Raw genomic sequence first — 17,703 nt, 5'->3', positions numbered from 1 at the left:
TAGGGGTTTAATGGTTCACCAAACCCATGCAGTTTTGGGGTCACCATTCGGTTTCGATACAGAAGGAAAATGAAGTGCCATTCACAGTGTTCCTTGCATTGTCTATTATGACCAGATTGTTGGGCCTCAAGTTTCCACTCAGATGCTGCGTTTGTAACCATGTGGGAGGTGGGACTTTACCAGACGTGAAGTCGTAAATACCAGTTGGATGCGTTCATGTGAGTTGATCTCGTTGAGAAACGCGGATTGGCTAATGGCCAACAAGCTGTGTCAACCATAAACTAAAAGTAGAGCTATAATGCTTGTAAACAAATTATAGTTAAAAAACCACATTAATAGATTGCTTTTTATAAATTATGTTTTGTTGTTGCATTTAACTGCCGAAAATGCTGTTATAGAGGTCATTTCCTTAGTAGTGACGTCAGAGGTCACCATGGTGGGAGAAGTGGATGTTCAGGATGATAGACCAGTTTCCCACTAGTAATTACCTGTTTGAGTGCCGTTCAAGTGGATTATTCCCAGTTGTATGTCACTTCCCACTTGGTTATGAACACATCATGTCATTGCCTCCTTCAGTGCCAGATGCGGACTGTAATAAAGGGGTCGTGTCTGTGGCACCGTACATCTCCCACTCCAGGGTAATGTGATGGGCTGTCACTATAAGCGCAAAATGGAGCATTGGCCAATTGATTGAAAACTTCAGCTTTGGTTTGCCTATGTAGAGCGGGTACTACCTGTTTGCTGAAATGGGTGCAACAGCGAAGTTCGTAACGTGACTTGAGCACTTTCACAAGGTGCTATAAAACCCTATTCTAAACCACCGGGAATGGGCACATACCTGCTGCTAAAAAACAGACTGTAAAAAGTATAAACATAGCCTACCTATTGCTGTTGTAATTTATTTGGCTCGTTCAGAATCAGCTGCCAAGGGCTACTTGAATGCAGAGGGAAGACGACGATGTGTAGTTTCTTTGCGTTTCCATCTTACTCTGGTATACTGGGGCCCACTGATGTTGCCGTAAATGTGTCAACATATTTGAAGTGTAGTTTGCTACATAGGCTATTCTCGTTGAGCGTGGCGACTTAGTGTTACCGTTTTATCCGCAACTCATCCATCACCCCTATAATCTACTGGGAAGCCTAAATGTTCCCAAACTGTTGATTTAAAATATGATGTGGGATTCTCCAATTCTGGTCTATTGAATCGACCCCACCAATTAATGGGTCAAAATATCTGCTGATCTTAATCAGGTCTGGCATCACGGCAACATGGCTGCCGTTGACAGCATCGGTGCAGTGGGGTCAGATATAAGTGCACCTTGGAGAGAGAGAGAGATGTGATTGGTTGGAATTGATCCATTGATTATTAGTTAATGCTCTATTGATGGAGAGGCTCCTTATTAAATGTTTCAACGGAGGGCTCCTCAGGGGGGACTGGTGAACGCTCCAGCCTGGAGGGAGGATTCCGCTGGGTTGGAGTTGCCGTGGTAACTGTAGATGCCGGCGGCTAAGATGGGGGAAACATCAAAGCTCAGCATCTTCTCTCGTTTTCTCTCCTCTTCTTTTGCTCCTTTAGCTTCACAGAAGCAGACAGAGAGCCTGAGTGTGTTTACCAATATCCAGACTGTCAACAGTATTGTGTCTGTGTGTCTGTCTGTGTGTCTATAAAGAAGTTACCTTAAGCCACATACTGTAGCCTATACTGAGTGATGACAATACAGATAGAATACCCTGTAACCCAGTGTGAACCCAGTGTGTGTTTTGGTGGGTAGGGACAGGAGGGGCCTGTGACCAGGGCCTGTGACTGTCTAAATACACACTGAATCCATACATCTCTGTCCTTTCCATGTTTAGTGTATTTCAACTGATTTCATGTACACTCTCGAAACACTGTTTGGACTGTGATAAACACTAATTTAGTAAGTAATTAACTCATTCTGCCCACCCCATCTCCCCAGATAAGGAGCCAGTGTTGTGCCCCCACTGTTCCTCCCAGTTCTTGAACCAGTCAGTGTTGGACATCCATCTGCAGCGCTGTACCAGCTCAGAGGAGGACAAGACTGTGGGCCGCGGCCGGGGACAGGGACGGGGACGCTCCATGGGACAGGTACACTGGCCGCCTACTCTATACTAGTTATTCCTTATATAAATGGCTACTGTAATAGTATGATACCTTATATACATGTCTACTGTAATAGTAGAATACCTTTATAAACTCAGAAAAAAAGTAACGTCCCTTTTTCAGGACCCTGTCTTTCAAAGATAATTCGTAGAAATCCAAATAACTTCACAGATCTTCATTGTAAAGGGTTTAAACACTGTTTCCCATGCTTGTTCAATGAACCATAAACAATTCATGAACATGCACCTGTGGAACGGTCGTTAAGACGCTAACAGCTTACAGACGGTAGACAATTAAGGTCACAGTTATGAAAACTTAGGACACTAAAGAGGCCTTTCTACTGACTCTGAAAAACACCAAAAGAAAGATGCCCAGGGTCCCTGCTCATCTGTGTGAACGTGCCTTAGGCATGCTGCAAGGAGGCATGAGGACTGCAGATGTGGCCAGGGCAATAAATTGCAATGTCCGTACTGTGAGACCCTAAGACAGCGCTACAGGGAGACAGGACGGACAGCTGATCGTCCTCGCAGTGGCAGACCACGTGTAACAACACCTGAACAGGATCGGTACATCCGAACAGCACACCTGCGGGACAGGTACAAGATGGCAACCACAACTGCCCGAATTACACCAGGAACGCACAATCCCTCCATCAGTGCTCAGACTGTCCGCAATAGGCTGAGAGAGGCTGGACTGAGGGCTTGTAGGCCTGTTGTAAGGCAGGTCCTCGCCAGACATCACCGGCAACAACGTCACCTATGGGCACAAACCCACCGTCGCTGTAACAGACAGAACTGGCAAAAAGTGCTCTTCACTGACGAGTCGCGGTTTTGTCTCACCAGGGGTGATGGTCGGATTCGCGTTTATCGTCGAAGGAATGAGCGTTACACCGAGGCCTGTATTCTGGAGCGGGATCAATGTGGAGGGTCCGTCATGGTCTGGGGCGGTGTGTCACAGCATCATCGGACTGAGCTTGTTGTCATAGCAGGCAGTCTCAACGCTGTGCGTTACAGGGAAGACATGCTCCTCCCTCATGGGGTACCCTTCCTGCAGGCTCGTCCTGACATGACCCTCCAGCATGACAATGCCACCAGCCATACTGCTCATTCTGTGTGTGATTTCCTGCAAGACAGGAATGTCAGTGTTCTGCCATGGCCAGCGAAGAGCCCAGATCTCAATACCATTGAGCACGTCTGGGACCTGTTGGATTGGAGGGTGAGGGCTAGGGCCATTCCCCCCAGAAATGTCCGGGAACGTGCAGGTGCCTTGGTGGAAGAGTGGGGTAACACCTCACAGCAAGAACTGGCAAATCTGGTGCAGTTCATGAAGAGGAGATGCACTGCCGTACTTAATGCAGCTGGTGGCCACACCAGATACTGACTTACTTTTGATTTTGAACCCCACTTTGTTCAGGGACACATTATTCCATTTCTGTTACCGTAATTTCCGGACTATTGAGCGCACCTGAATATAAGCCGCACCCACTGAATAAAAAAAATAATATTATTTTGAACATAAATAAGCCTACTGGTACATTGAAACAAATGAACTTTACACAGGCTTTAACGAAACACGGCTTCTAACAAAAATAAATAGGCTTTAACAAAACACGGCTTGTAACTAAAAATTAGCAGTAAGCTTTAGTTGTCTTTTTGCACTGAGTCAATTCCTGAGTTTCCAATGTCTGAGCACTGAGTTTCCAATGTCTTATCATCGACTCAATTAAGACCAAGCTCCCGTGCAGCAGCTCTATTTCCTTTTCCAACAGCCAGATCAATCGCCTTCAACTTGAAAGCTGCATCATATGCATTTCTCTGTGTCTTTGCCATGATGAGGGTGACAAAATGACTACTGTAATCAGAATGATGGGAAGTTTGAGAGCGCTCGATTTAATCTAAACAGTAAACAAAAAAGTTGTTTGACCTTAACCCGTTCGGCAATTTCATTGGTCTAATGAAAGCTTCATGCCGCCAAAAAACTGAGCACGTCACAGAATGTTTTTTTGGAGAGAAAAAAATGTGGAAGCGGGAAAAATCCATATATTAGCCGCATCATTGTTTAAGCCGAAAGGTTCAAAGCATGGGGAAAAAAGTTGTGGCTTATAGTCCGGAAATTACGGTAGTCACATGTCTGTGGAACTTGTTCAGTTTATGTCTCAGTTTTTGAATCTTGTTATGTTCATACAAATATTTACACATGTAAAGTTTGCTGAAAATAAACGCAGTTGACAGTGAGAGGACGTTTCTTTTTTTGCTGAGTTTATATATGGCTACTGTAATAGTATGATACCTTATATACATGTCTACTGTAATAGTAGAATACCTTATATACATGTCTACTGTAATAGTATGATACCTTATATACACGTCTACTGTAATAGTAGAATACCTTATCTATATATTAGAGGTCGACCGACTATGATTTTTCAACGCCGATACCGATTATTGGAGGACCAAAAACAGCCGATACCGATTAATCAACCGATTTTAAAAACAAAAAAAGTGTATTTTTTTATTTTTATATATATATATATATATATGTGTAATAATGACAATTACAACAATACTGAATGATCAATGAACACTTTTATTTTAACTTAAAATAACACATAAATAAAATCTATTTAGTTTCAAATAAATAATGAAACATGTTCAATTTGGTTTAAATAATGCAAAAACACAGTGTTGTAAAAGTGCAATATGTGCCATGTAAAAAAGCTAACATTTAAGTTCCTTGCTCAGAACATATGAAAGCTGGTGGGTCAATATTCCCAGTTAAGAAGTTTTAGGTTGTAGTTATTATAGGAGTTATGACGCATCAACTATTTCTCTCTCTACCATTTGTATTTCATATACATTTGACAGTTGGATGTTCTAATAGGCACTTTAGTATTGCCAGCCTAATCTCAGGAGTTGATAAGCTTGAAGTCATAAATAGCGCTGTGAAGCCAGCATTGCCAAGAGCTGCTGGCAAACGCAGTAAAGGTTGAATGAATGCTTACGAGCCTGCTGCCGCCTACCATCGCTCAGTCAGACTGCTCTATCAAATCATAGACCTAATTATAATATAATAAACACAGAAATTTGAGCCGTTGGTCATTAATATGGTCAAATCCGGAAATTATAATTTAGAAAACAAAACGTTTATTCTTTCAGTGAAATACAGAAGCGTTCTGTATTTTATCGAACAGGCGGCAACCCTAAGTCTAAATATTGCTGTTACATTGCACAACCTTCAATGTTATGTCATAATTATGTAAAATTCTGGCAAATTAGTTCGCAACGAGCCAGGCGGCCCAAACTGTTGCATATACCCTGACTCTGCGTGCAATGAACGCAAGAGAAGTGACACAATTTCCCTAGTTAATATTGCCTGTTAACATGAATTTATTTTAACTAAATATTCAGGTCTAAAAATATATACTTCTGTGTATTGAGTTTAAGAAAGGCATTGATGTTTATAGTTAGGTACATTCGTGCAACGATTGTGCTTTTTTCGTGAATGCGTTTTTGTTAAATCATCCCCCGTTTGGCGAAGTAGGCTGTGATTCGATGATAAATTAACAGGCCCCGCATTGATTATATGCAGCGCAGGACAAACTAGTGAACCTATTAATATCATCAACCATGTGTAGTTAACTAGTGATTATGTGAAGATTGTTTTTTATAAGATAAGTTTAATGCTAGCTAGCAACTTACATTGGCTCCTTGCTGCACTCGTGTAACAGGTGGTCAGCCTGCCAAGCAGTTTCCACATGGATTGCAATGTAATCGGCCATAATCGGCGTCCAAAAATGCCGATTACCTATTGTTATGAAAACTTGAAATCGGCCCTAATTAATCGGCCGACCTCTAATATATACTGCTCAAAAAAATAAAGGGAACACTTAAACAACACATCCTAGATCTGAATGAAAGAAATAATCTTATTAAATACTTTTTTCTTTACATAGTTGCATGTGCTGACAATAAAATCACACAAAAATAATCAATGGAAATCCAATTTATCAACCCATGGAGGTCTGGATTTGGAGTCACACTCAAAATTAAAGTGGAAAACCACACTACAGGCTGATCCAACTTTGATGTAATGTCCTTAAAACAAGTCCAAATGAGGCTCAGTAGTGTGTGTAGCCTCGACGTGCCTGTATGACCTCCCTACAATGCCTGGGCATGCTCCTGATGAGGTGGCGGATGGTCTCCTGAGGGATCTCCTCCCAGAACTGGACTAAAGCATCCGCCAACTCCTGGACAGTCTGTGGTGCAACGTGGCGTTGGTGGATGGAGCGAGACATGATGTCCCAGATGTGCTCAATTGGATTCAGGTCTGGGGAACAGGCGGGCCAGTCCATAGCATCAATGCCTTCCTCTTGCAGGAACTGCTGATACACTCCAGCCACATGAGGTCTAGCATTGTCTTGCATTAGGAGGAACCCAGGGCCAACCACACCAGCATATGGTCTCACAAGGGGTCTGAGGATCTCATCTCGGTACCTAATGGCAGTCAGGCTACCTCTGGCGAGCACATGGAGGGCTGTGCGGTCCCCCAAAGAAATGCCACCCCACACCATGACTGACGCACCGCCAAACCGGTCATGCTGGAGGATGTTGCAGGCAGCAGAACGTTCTCCACGGCGTCTCCAGACTCTGTCACGTCTGTCACGTTCTCAGTGTGAACCTGCTTTCATCTGTGAAGAGCACAGGGCGCCAGTGGCGAATTTGCCAATGTTGGTGTTCTCTGGCAAATGCCAAACGTCCTGCACGGTGTTGGGCTGTAAGCACAACCCCCACCTGTGGACGTCGGGCCCTCATACCACCCTCATGGAGTCTGTTTCTGACCGTTTGAGCAGACACATGCACATTTGTGGCCTGCTGGAGGTCATTATGCAGGGCTCTGGCAGTGCTTCACCTGCTCCTCCTTGCACAAAGGCGGAGGTAGCGGTCCTGCTGCTGGGTTGTTGCCCTCCTACGGCCTCCTCCACGTCTCCTGATGTACTGGCCTGTCTCCTGGTAGCGCCTCCATGCTCTGGACACTACGCTGACAGACACAGCAAACCTTCTTGCCACAGCTCGCATTGATGTGCCATCCTGGATGAGCTGCACTACCTGAGCCACTTGTGTGGGTTGTAGACTCCGTCTCATGCTACCACTAGAGTGAAAGCACCGCCAGCATTCAAAAGTGACCAAAACATCAGCAAGGAAGCATAGGAACTGAGAAGTGGTCTGTGGTCCCCACCTGCAGAACCACTCCTTTATTGGGGGTGTCTTGCTAATTGCCTATAATTTCCACCTGTTGTCTATTCCATTTGCACAACAGCATGTGAAATGTATTGTCAATCCGTGTTGCTTCCTAAGTGGACAGTTTGATTTCACAGAAGTGTGATTGACTTGGAGTTACATTGTGTTGTTTAAGTGTTCCCTTTTTTTTTTTGGAGCAGTGTATATGGCTACTGTAATAGTAGGATCCTACTCTACACTAGTTGTGGCTTACATGGCTACTGTAATATTATCATAGATTTAGCCGGTGGTAACTTGTAGAATAGACACCGGATGGAATGTGGTTTTAACCTGTCAGCATTCAGGATAAGACCCACCCTTTGTATAATTAAGCAATAAGGCCCGCGGGGGTGTGGTATATGGCCAATATACCATTGGTAAGGGCTGTTCTTAGGCACGACGCAACGCAATATATCACAAACCCCCGAGGTGCCTTTATTGCTATTATAAACTGGTTACCAATGTAATTAGATCGTATACCACAGGTATGACAAAACATGGATTTTTACTGTTCTAATTATGTTGGTAACCAGTTTATAATAGCAATAAGGCACCTCTGGGGTTTGTGGTATATGGCCAATATACCTCGGCTAAGGGCTGTGTCCAGTCACTCCGCGATGGGTCGTGCATAAGAACAGCCCTTAGCCATGGTGTATTGGCCGTATGCCATACCCCTTCGTGCCTTATTGCTTAAATATACATGGCTACTGTAATAGTAGGCTCATACTCTTAACTAGTTATACCTTATAGTGCCTTCAGAAAGTATTCACACCCCTTGACTTTTCGCACATTTAGCTTTGTTAAAATATATTACTTTTTTTTTTAAATTGTCACTGGCTTACATTCAATACACATTATATCAAAGTGTTTTGACATTTCAAACAAAATAATTACAAATGAAAAGCTGAAATGTCTTGAGTCAATAAGTTTTCAACCCCTAAATAAGTTCAGGTGTAAAAATGTGCTTAACATGTTACATAAGTTGCAAGGACTTCTCTGTAAGGTCCCTCAGTCGAGCAGTACATTTCAAACACAAATTCAACCACAAATACCAGAGAGGTTTTCCAATGCATTGCAAAGAAGGGCACCTATTCATAGATGGGGAAAAAGCAACACTGAATATCCCTTTTAGCATAGTGAAGTTATTAATTACACTTTGGATGGTGTATCAATTGGGGCAGCAGGTAGCCTAGTGGTTAGACAGTTGGGCCAGGAACCCAAAAGCTTGCTGGATCGAATCCCCGAGCTGACAAGGTAAAAATCTGTCGTTCTGCCATTGAACAAGGCAGTTAACCCACTGTTCCACGGTAGGCTGTCATTGTAAATAAGAATTTGTTCAGGTGTCTTTCCGAACTCAGTTGGCAGAGAGGAAGGAAACTGCTCAGGGATTTCACCATGAGTTCAATTGTGACTTTAAAACAGTTACAGAATTTAATGACTGATCGGAGAACTGAGGATGGATCAACAACATTTTATTTACTCTACAATACTAACCTAATTGACAGAGTGAAAAGAAGGACCCCTGTACAGAATAAAAAGATTCCAAAGCATGCATCCTTTTTGCAACAAGGCAGTAAAGTAATACTGAAAAAAATGTGGCAAAGCAATTAATTTTTTAATTTCCCGACTTTTCCAAGTTCCCGACTTGGAATTCCGATTTGGTTGACCGTTCAAAACGTATTTTCCTAGTCGGAGCACATTTTTTTCAGAGTTCCCAATTGTCTTGAACTCATGAAGTCTGAGATTTCCCAGTTCCGTTCAAAGTGGCAGAAGTCATGCTGGCTTGACAGCATGGCCAATGTATCCAACCTTTTCTGGCTTATGGTGTTGCGTGTGAATTTTTATCCTTTTAGCTTGGGAAAGAGACCCTTAATCTCAGACTTGGACCATACACCCTCTCCACGGAATAGCCTGCAGGGGAAGCAAAATAGGGATTGCTTTGCAACGCTTGCAGTTAGTCACTGATTCCTTCCAAACCACTCATTGTTGAATTTGTGATTTCCAACTTGTTGTGTAATGTTTACGTCCAATGGCCGATGAGCACCGATACGTTTTATCTATAATTTCTCTTCATATGACAATGATTTGAAAAAGATTTGCCATTAAATGGTTGACGTGATTCATGACGATGACTGCTTGTCTAGCTTGCTAGCTAAGATTTTGAAAGTATGATGTTGACATGATCAGTCATATAACGTGATTTGACATAATTTTATCTGTGGCCAATGACTTTGAGCCTTCTTGGATGGGTACTTATAATGTAAATCTATGGCAGTACCCAAGGGGGCTTGATCTTTCAAGCTCTCCCTGTAGATTTTGCCATGACGTGGTGTCCCCATGAGTGACAGAACACTGAGCCAATCACAGTGCAACTGGAGAAGATTACCGACCCCTACGCTCTGTATTTTCCACCAGCTGCCCCTCCACCATATAAAGCACTGTGTTAGGCTGAAACACCTGCATTTTGGAGCTGCATTACTCAAGAAAGCAAATAAGAGACCATGTTTGTATGTGGCTTTATTAACTCATTTGAAAAAAAATGTAATTTACATGTTTTTTTACTTTGTTTTGCAAACTGATATGTGACACGTGTTAATGCAAAAATAACATGCAAAACAGGCAACAAAAAACAAACCAATTAATTTTTATAGCTAAACAGGCTCTGTCCCACCTGCCCTGAATGACGGGTCGCCACTGTGCCAATGCACATGTACACATAGAACAGTCAAAGCAAATTGACGTTGTTTCAAGACAAAAGTTTGACCAAATAGTTTTACTGTATTTGAAAAAATATTGATCTTTGGTTAAAGATGGCGTTTTGACATCGATTATTCATAGTTCAGTCTGCTTTCCACCAGACACTGGGAGATTCATTCATCTTTCAGCAAGACAGTAACCTTAAAGCACAAGGCCAAAGCTACACTGGAGTTGCTTACCAAGAAGTGAATATTCCTGAGTTAGTTTTGACTCAAATCTGCTTGAAAATCTATGGAAAGACCTGAAAATGGTTGTCTAGCAATGATCAACAACCAATTTGACAGAGCTTGAATAATTTTGAAAAGAATAATGGGCAAATGTTTCACAATCCAAGTGTAGAAAGGTCTTAGAGACTTACCCAGAAAGACTCAAAGCTTTAATCGCTGCCCAAGGTGATTCTATAAGGTATTGACTCAGGGGGTTGAATAATTATCTAATCAAGATATATTAGTTTTTCATATTTTTTGTATTTTTTACAAATGTTCAAATGTTTCTTCCACTTTGACAGAGTATTTCGTGTAGATCGTTGACAAAAAAATGGCAATTATATCCATTTTAATTCCACTTTGTAACGCAACAAAATGTGGAAAAAGTCAAGGGGTGTGAATATGTGAAGGCACTGAATAGACATAGATACTGTAATAGTAGGATATTACTCTACACTAGTTATACCTTATAGACATAGATACTGTAATAGTAGAATCTTACTCTACACTAGTTATACCTTATAGACATAGATACTGTAATAGTAGGATATTACTCTACACTAGTTATACCTTATAGACATAGATACTGTAATAGTAGGATATTACTCTACACTAGTTATACCTTATAGACATAGATACTGTAATAGTAGGATATTACTCTACACTAGTTATACCTTTATAGTCATAGATACTGTAATAGTAGGATATTACTCTACAGATACTGTACCTTATAGACATAGATACTGTAATAGTAGAATCTTACTCTACACTAATTATACCTTATAGACATAGATACTGTAATAGTAGGATATTACTCTACACTAGTTATACCTTATAGACATAGATACTGTAATAGTAGGATATTACTCTACACTAGTTATACCTTATAGACATAGATACTGTAATAGTAGAATCTTATTCTACACTAGTTATACCTTATAGACATAGATACTGTAATAGTAGAATCTTACTCTACACTAGTTATACCTTATAGACATAGATACTGTAATAGTAGGATATTACTCTACACTAGTTATACCTTATAGACATAGATACTGTAATAGTAGAATCTTACTCTACACTAGTTATACCTTATAGACATAGATACTGTAATAGTAGGATATTACTCTACACTAGTTATACCTTATAGACATAGATACTGTAATAGTAGAATCTTACTCTACACTAGTTATACCTTATAGACATAGATACTGTAATAGTAGAATCTTACTCTACACTAGTTATACCTTATAGACATAGATACTGTAATAGTAGGATATTACTCTACACTAGTTATACCTTATAGACATAGATACTGTAATAGTAGGATATTACTCTACACTAGTTATACCTTATAGACATAGATACTGTAATAGTAGAATCTTACTCTACACTAGTTATACCTTATAGACATAGATACTGTAATAGTAGGATATTACTCTACACTAGTTATACCTTATAGACATAGATACTGTAATAGTAGGATATTACTCTACACTAGTTATACCTTATAGACATAGATACTGTAATAGTAGAATATTACTCTACACTAGTTATACCTTATAGACATAGATACTGTAATAGTAGGATATTACTCTACACTAGTTATACCTTATAGACATAGATACTGTAATAGTAGGATATTACTCTACACTAGTTATACCTTATAGACATAGATACTGTAATAGTAGGATATTACTCTACACTAGTTATACCTTATAGACATAGATACTGTAATAGTAGAATATTACTCTACACTAGTTATACCTTATAGACATAGATATTGTAATAGTAGGATATTACTCTACACTAGTTATACCTTATAGACATAGATACTGTAATAGTAGGATATTACTCTACACTAGTTATACCTTATAGACATAGATACTGTAATAGTAGGATATTACTCTACACTAGTTATACCTTTATAGTCATAGATACTGTAATAGTAGGATATTACTCTACACTAGTTATACCTTATAGACATAGATACTGTAATAGTAGGATATTACTCTACACTAGTTATACCTTTATAGTCATAGATACTGTAATAGTAGGATATTACTCTACACTAGTTATACCTTATAGACATAGATACTGTAATAGTAGAATCTTATTCTACACTAGTTATACCTTATAGACATAGATACTGTAATAGTAGGATATTACTCTACACTAGTTATACCTTATAGACATAGATACTGTAATAGTAGGATATTACTCTACACTAGTTATACCTTATAGATACTGTAATAGTAGAATCTTATTCTACACTAGTTATACCTTATAGACATAGATACTGTAATAGTAGAATCTTACTCTACACTAGTTATACCTTATAGACATAGATACTGTAATAGTAGGATATTACTCTACACTAGTTATACCTTATAGACATAGATACTGTAATAGTAGGATATTACTCTACACTAGTTATACCTTATAGACATAGATACTGTAATAGTAGGATATTACTCTACACTAGTTATACCTTATAGACATAGATACTGTAATAGTAGGATATTACTCTACACTAGTTATACCTTATAGACATAGATACTGTAATAGTAGGATATTACTCTACACTAGTTATACCTTATAGACATAGATACTGTAATAGTAGGATATTACTCTACACTAGTTATACCTTATAGATACTGTAATAGTAGAATCTTACTCCACACTAGTTATACCTTATAGACATAGATACTGTAATAGTAGGATATTACTCTACACTAGTTATACCTTATAGACATAGATACTGTAATAGTAGGATATTACTCTACACTAGTTATACCTTATAGACATAGATACTGTAATAGTAGGATATTACTCTACACTAGTTATACCTTATAGACATAGATACTGTAATAGTAGGATATTACTCTACACTAGTTATACCTTATAGACATAGATACTGTAATAGTAGGATATTACTCTACACTAGTTATACCTTATAGACATAGATACTGTAATAGTAGAATCTTATTCTACACTAGTTATACCTTATAGACATAGATACTGTAATAGTAGGATATTACTCTACACTAGTTATACCTTATAGACATAGATACTGTAATAGTAGAATCTTACTCTACACTAGTTATACCTTATAGACATAGATACTGTAATAGTAGGATATTACTCTACACTAGTTATACCTTATAGACATAGATACTGTAATAGTAGGATATTACTCTACACTAGTTATACCTTATAGACATAGATATTGTAATAGTAGGATATTACTCTACACTAGTTATACCTTATAGACATAGATACTGTAATAGTAGGATATTACTCTACACTAGTTATACCTTATAGACATAGATACTGTAATAGTAGAATCTTACTCTACACTAGTTATACCTTATAGACATAGATACTGTAATAGTAGAATCTTATTCTACACTAGTTATACCTTATAGACATAGATACTGTAATAGTAGGATATTACTCTACACTAGTTATACCTTATAGACATAGATACTGTAATAGTAGGATATTACTCTACACTAGTTATACCTTATAGACATAGATACTGTAATAGTAGGATATTACTCTACACTAGTTATACCTTATAGACATAGATACTGTAATAGTAGAATCTTACTCTACACTAGTTATACCTTATAGACATAGATACTGTAATAGTAGGATATTACTCTACACTAGTTATACCTTATAGACATAGATACTGTAATAGTAGAATCTTACTCTACACTAGTTATACCTTATAGACATAGATACTGTAATAGTAGGATATTACTCTACACTAGTTATACCTTATAGACATAGATACTGTAATAGTAGAATCTTACTCTACACTAGTTATACCTTATAGACATAGATACTGTAATAGTAGGATATTACTCTACACTAGTTATACCTTATAGACATAGATATTGTAATAGTAGGATATTACTCTACACTAGTTATACCTTATAGACATAGATACTGTAATAGTAGGATATTACTCTACACTAGTTATACCTTATAGACATAGATACTGTAATAGTAGAATCTTACTCTACGCTAGTTATACCTTATAGACATAGATACTGTAATAGTAGAATCTTATTCTACACTAGTTATACCTTATAGACATAGATACTGTAATAGTAGGATATTACTCTACACTAGTTATACCTTATAGACATAGATACTGTAATAGTAGGATATTACTCTACACTAGTTATACCTTATAGACATAGATACTGTAATAGTAGGATATTACTCTACACTAGTTATACCTTATAGACATAGATACTGTAATAGTAGAATCTTACTCTACACTAGTTATACCTTATAGACATAGATACTGTAATAGTAGGATATTACTCTACACTAGTTATACCTTATAGACATAGATACTGTAATAGTAGAATCTTACTCTACACTAGTTATACCTTATAGACATAGATACTGTAATAGTAGGATATTACTCTACACTAGTTATACCTTATAGACATAGATACTGTAATAGTAGAATCTTACTCTACACTAGTTATACCTTATAGACATAGATACTGTAATAGTAGGATATTACTCTACACTAGTTATACCTTATAGACATAGATACTGTAATAGTAGAATCTTACTCTACACTAGTTATACCTTATAGACATAGATACTGTAATAGTAGAATCTTACTCTACACTAGTTATACCTTATAGACATAGATACTGTAATAGTAGAATCTTACTCTACACTAGTTATACCTTATAGACATAGATACTGTAATAGTAGGATATTACTCTACACTAGTTATACCTTATAGACATAGATACTGTAATAGTAGAATCTTACTCTACACTAGTTATACCTTATAGACATAGATACTGTAATAGTAGGATATTACTCTACACTAGTTATACCTTATAGACATAGATACTGTAATAGTAGGATATTACTCTACACTAGTTATACCTTATAGACATAGATACTGTAATAGTAGAATCTTACTCTACACTAGTTATACCTTATAGACATAGATACTGTAATAGTAGGATATTACTCTACACTAGTTATACCTTATAGACATAGATACTGTAATAGTAGGATATTACTCTACACTAGTTATACCTTATAGACATAGATACTGTAATAGTAGAATCTTACTCTACACTAGTTATACCTTATAGACATAGATACTGTAATAGTAGGATATTACTCTACACTAGTTATACCTTATAGACATAGATACTGTAATAGTAGGATATTACTCTACACTAGTTATACCTTATAGACATAGATACTGTAATAGTAGGATATTACTCTACACTAGTTATACCTTATAGACATAGATACTGTAATAGTAGAATCTTACTCTACACTAGTTATACCTTATAGACATAGATACTGTAATAGTAGGATATTACTCTACACTAGTTATACCTTATAGACATAGATACTGTAATAGTAGGATATTACTCTACACTAGTTATACCTTATAGACATAGATACTGTAATAGTAGGATATTACTCTACACTAGTTATACCTTTATAGTCATAGATACTGTAATAGTAGGATATTACTCTACACTAGTTATACCTTATAGACATAGATACTGTAATAGTAGGATATTACTCTACACTAGTTATACCTTATAGACATAGATACTGTAATAGTAGGATATTACTCTACACTAGTTATACCTTATAGACATAGATACTGTAATAGTAGAATCTTACTCTACACTAGTTATACCTTATAGACATAGATACTGTAATAGTAGGATATTACTCTACACTAGTTATACCTTATAGACATAGATACTGTAATAGTAGGATATTACTCTACACTAGTTATACCTTATAGACATAGATACTGTAATAGTAGGATCTTACTCTACACTAGTTATACCTTATAGACATAGATACTGTAATAGTAGGATATTACTCTACACTAGTTATACCTTATAGACATAGATACTGTAATAGTAGGATATTACTCTACACTAGTTATACCTTATAGACATAGATACTGTAATAGTAGGATATTACTCTACACTAGTTATACCTTATAGACATAGATACTGTAATAGTAGAATCTTACTCTACACTAGTTATACCTTATAGACATAGATACTGTAATAGTAGGATATTACTCTACACTAGTTATACCTTATAGACATAGATACTGTAATAGTAGGATATTACTCTACACTAGTTATACCTTATAGACATAGATACTGTAATAGTAGGATATTACTCTACACACTAGTTATACCTTTATAGTCATAGATACTGTAATAGTAGGATATTACTCTACACTAGTTATACCTTATAGACATAGATACTGTAATAGTAGGATATTACTCTACACTAGTTATACCTTTATAGTCATAGATACTGTAATAGTAGATATTACTCTACACTAGTTATACCTTATAGACATAGATACTGTAATAGTAGAATCTTATTCTACACTAGTTATACCTTATAGACATAGATACTGTAATAGTAGGATATTACTCTACACTAGTTATACCTTATAGACATAGATACTGTAATAGTAGGATATTACTCTACACTAGTTATACCTATAGATACTGTAATAGTAGAATCTTATTCTACACTAGTTATACCTTATAGACATAGATACTGTAATAGTAGAATCTTACTCTACACTAGTTATACCTTATAGACATAGATACTGTAATAGTAGGATATTAACTCTACACTAGTTATACCTTATAGACATAGATACTGTAATAGTAGGATATTACTCTACACTAGTTATACCTTATAGACATAGATACTGTAATAGTAGGATATCTCTACACTAGTTATACCTTATAGACATAGATACTGTAATAGTAGGATATTACTCTACACTAGTTATACCTTATAGACATAGATACTGTACTAGTAGGATTATTACTCTACACTAGTTATACCTTATAGACATAGATACTGTAATAGTAGGATATTACTCTACACTAGTTATACCTTATAGATACGTAATAGTAGATATTACTCCACACTAGTTATACCTTATAGACATAGATACTGTAATAGTAGATATATTACTCTACACTAGTTATACCTTATAGACATAGATACTGTAATAGTAGGATATTACTCTACACTAGTTATACCTTATAGACATAGATACTGTAATAGTAGGATATTACTCTACACTAGTTCTACCTTATAGACATAGATACTGTAGATAGTAGGGATATACTCTACCACTAGTTATACCTTATAGACATAAGATCCTGTATAGTAGGTATTACTCTACACTAGTTATACCTTATAGACATAGATACTGTAATAGTAGATCTTACTCTACACTAGTTTATACCTTATAGACATAGATACTGTAATAGTAGGA

General features: G+C 37.1%; 1 protein-coding gene across 3 annotated transcripts in view; it reads left to right on the top strand.

Annotated features, from left to right (window-relative positions):
- The window catches only part of LOC115184199 (zinc finger protein 629), a 51,301-nt gene that overhangs the window by 17,090 nt on the left and 16,508 nt on the right, over positions 1-17,703 (top strand). For all 3 annotated transcript variants that reach the window (XM_029745238.1, XM_029745229.1, XM_029745224.1), the window contains one exon: positions 1,959-2,107. In XM_029745238.1, the coding sequence (XP_029601098.1) occupies positions 1,959-2,107 (149 nt within the window). The remainder of the gene's footprint in view (positions 1-1,958; positions 2,108-17,703) is intronic.

Source organism: Salmo trutta, chromosome 3, assembly GCF_901001165.1.
Source record: "Salmo trutta chromosome 3, fSalTru1.1, whole genome shotgun sequence".
In the NCBI taxonomy this organism is placed as follows: Eukaryota; Metazoa; Chordata; class Actinopteri; order Salmoniformes; family Salmonidae; genus Salmo; species Salmo trutta.
Note: the sequence above shows the minus strand (reverse complement) of the source record. Positions and strands in the feature narration are given on the sequence as shown.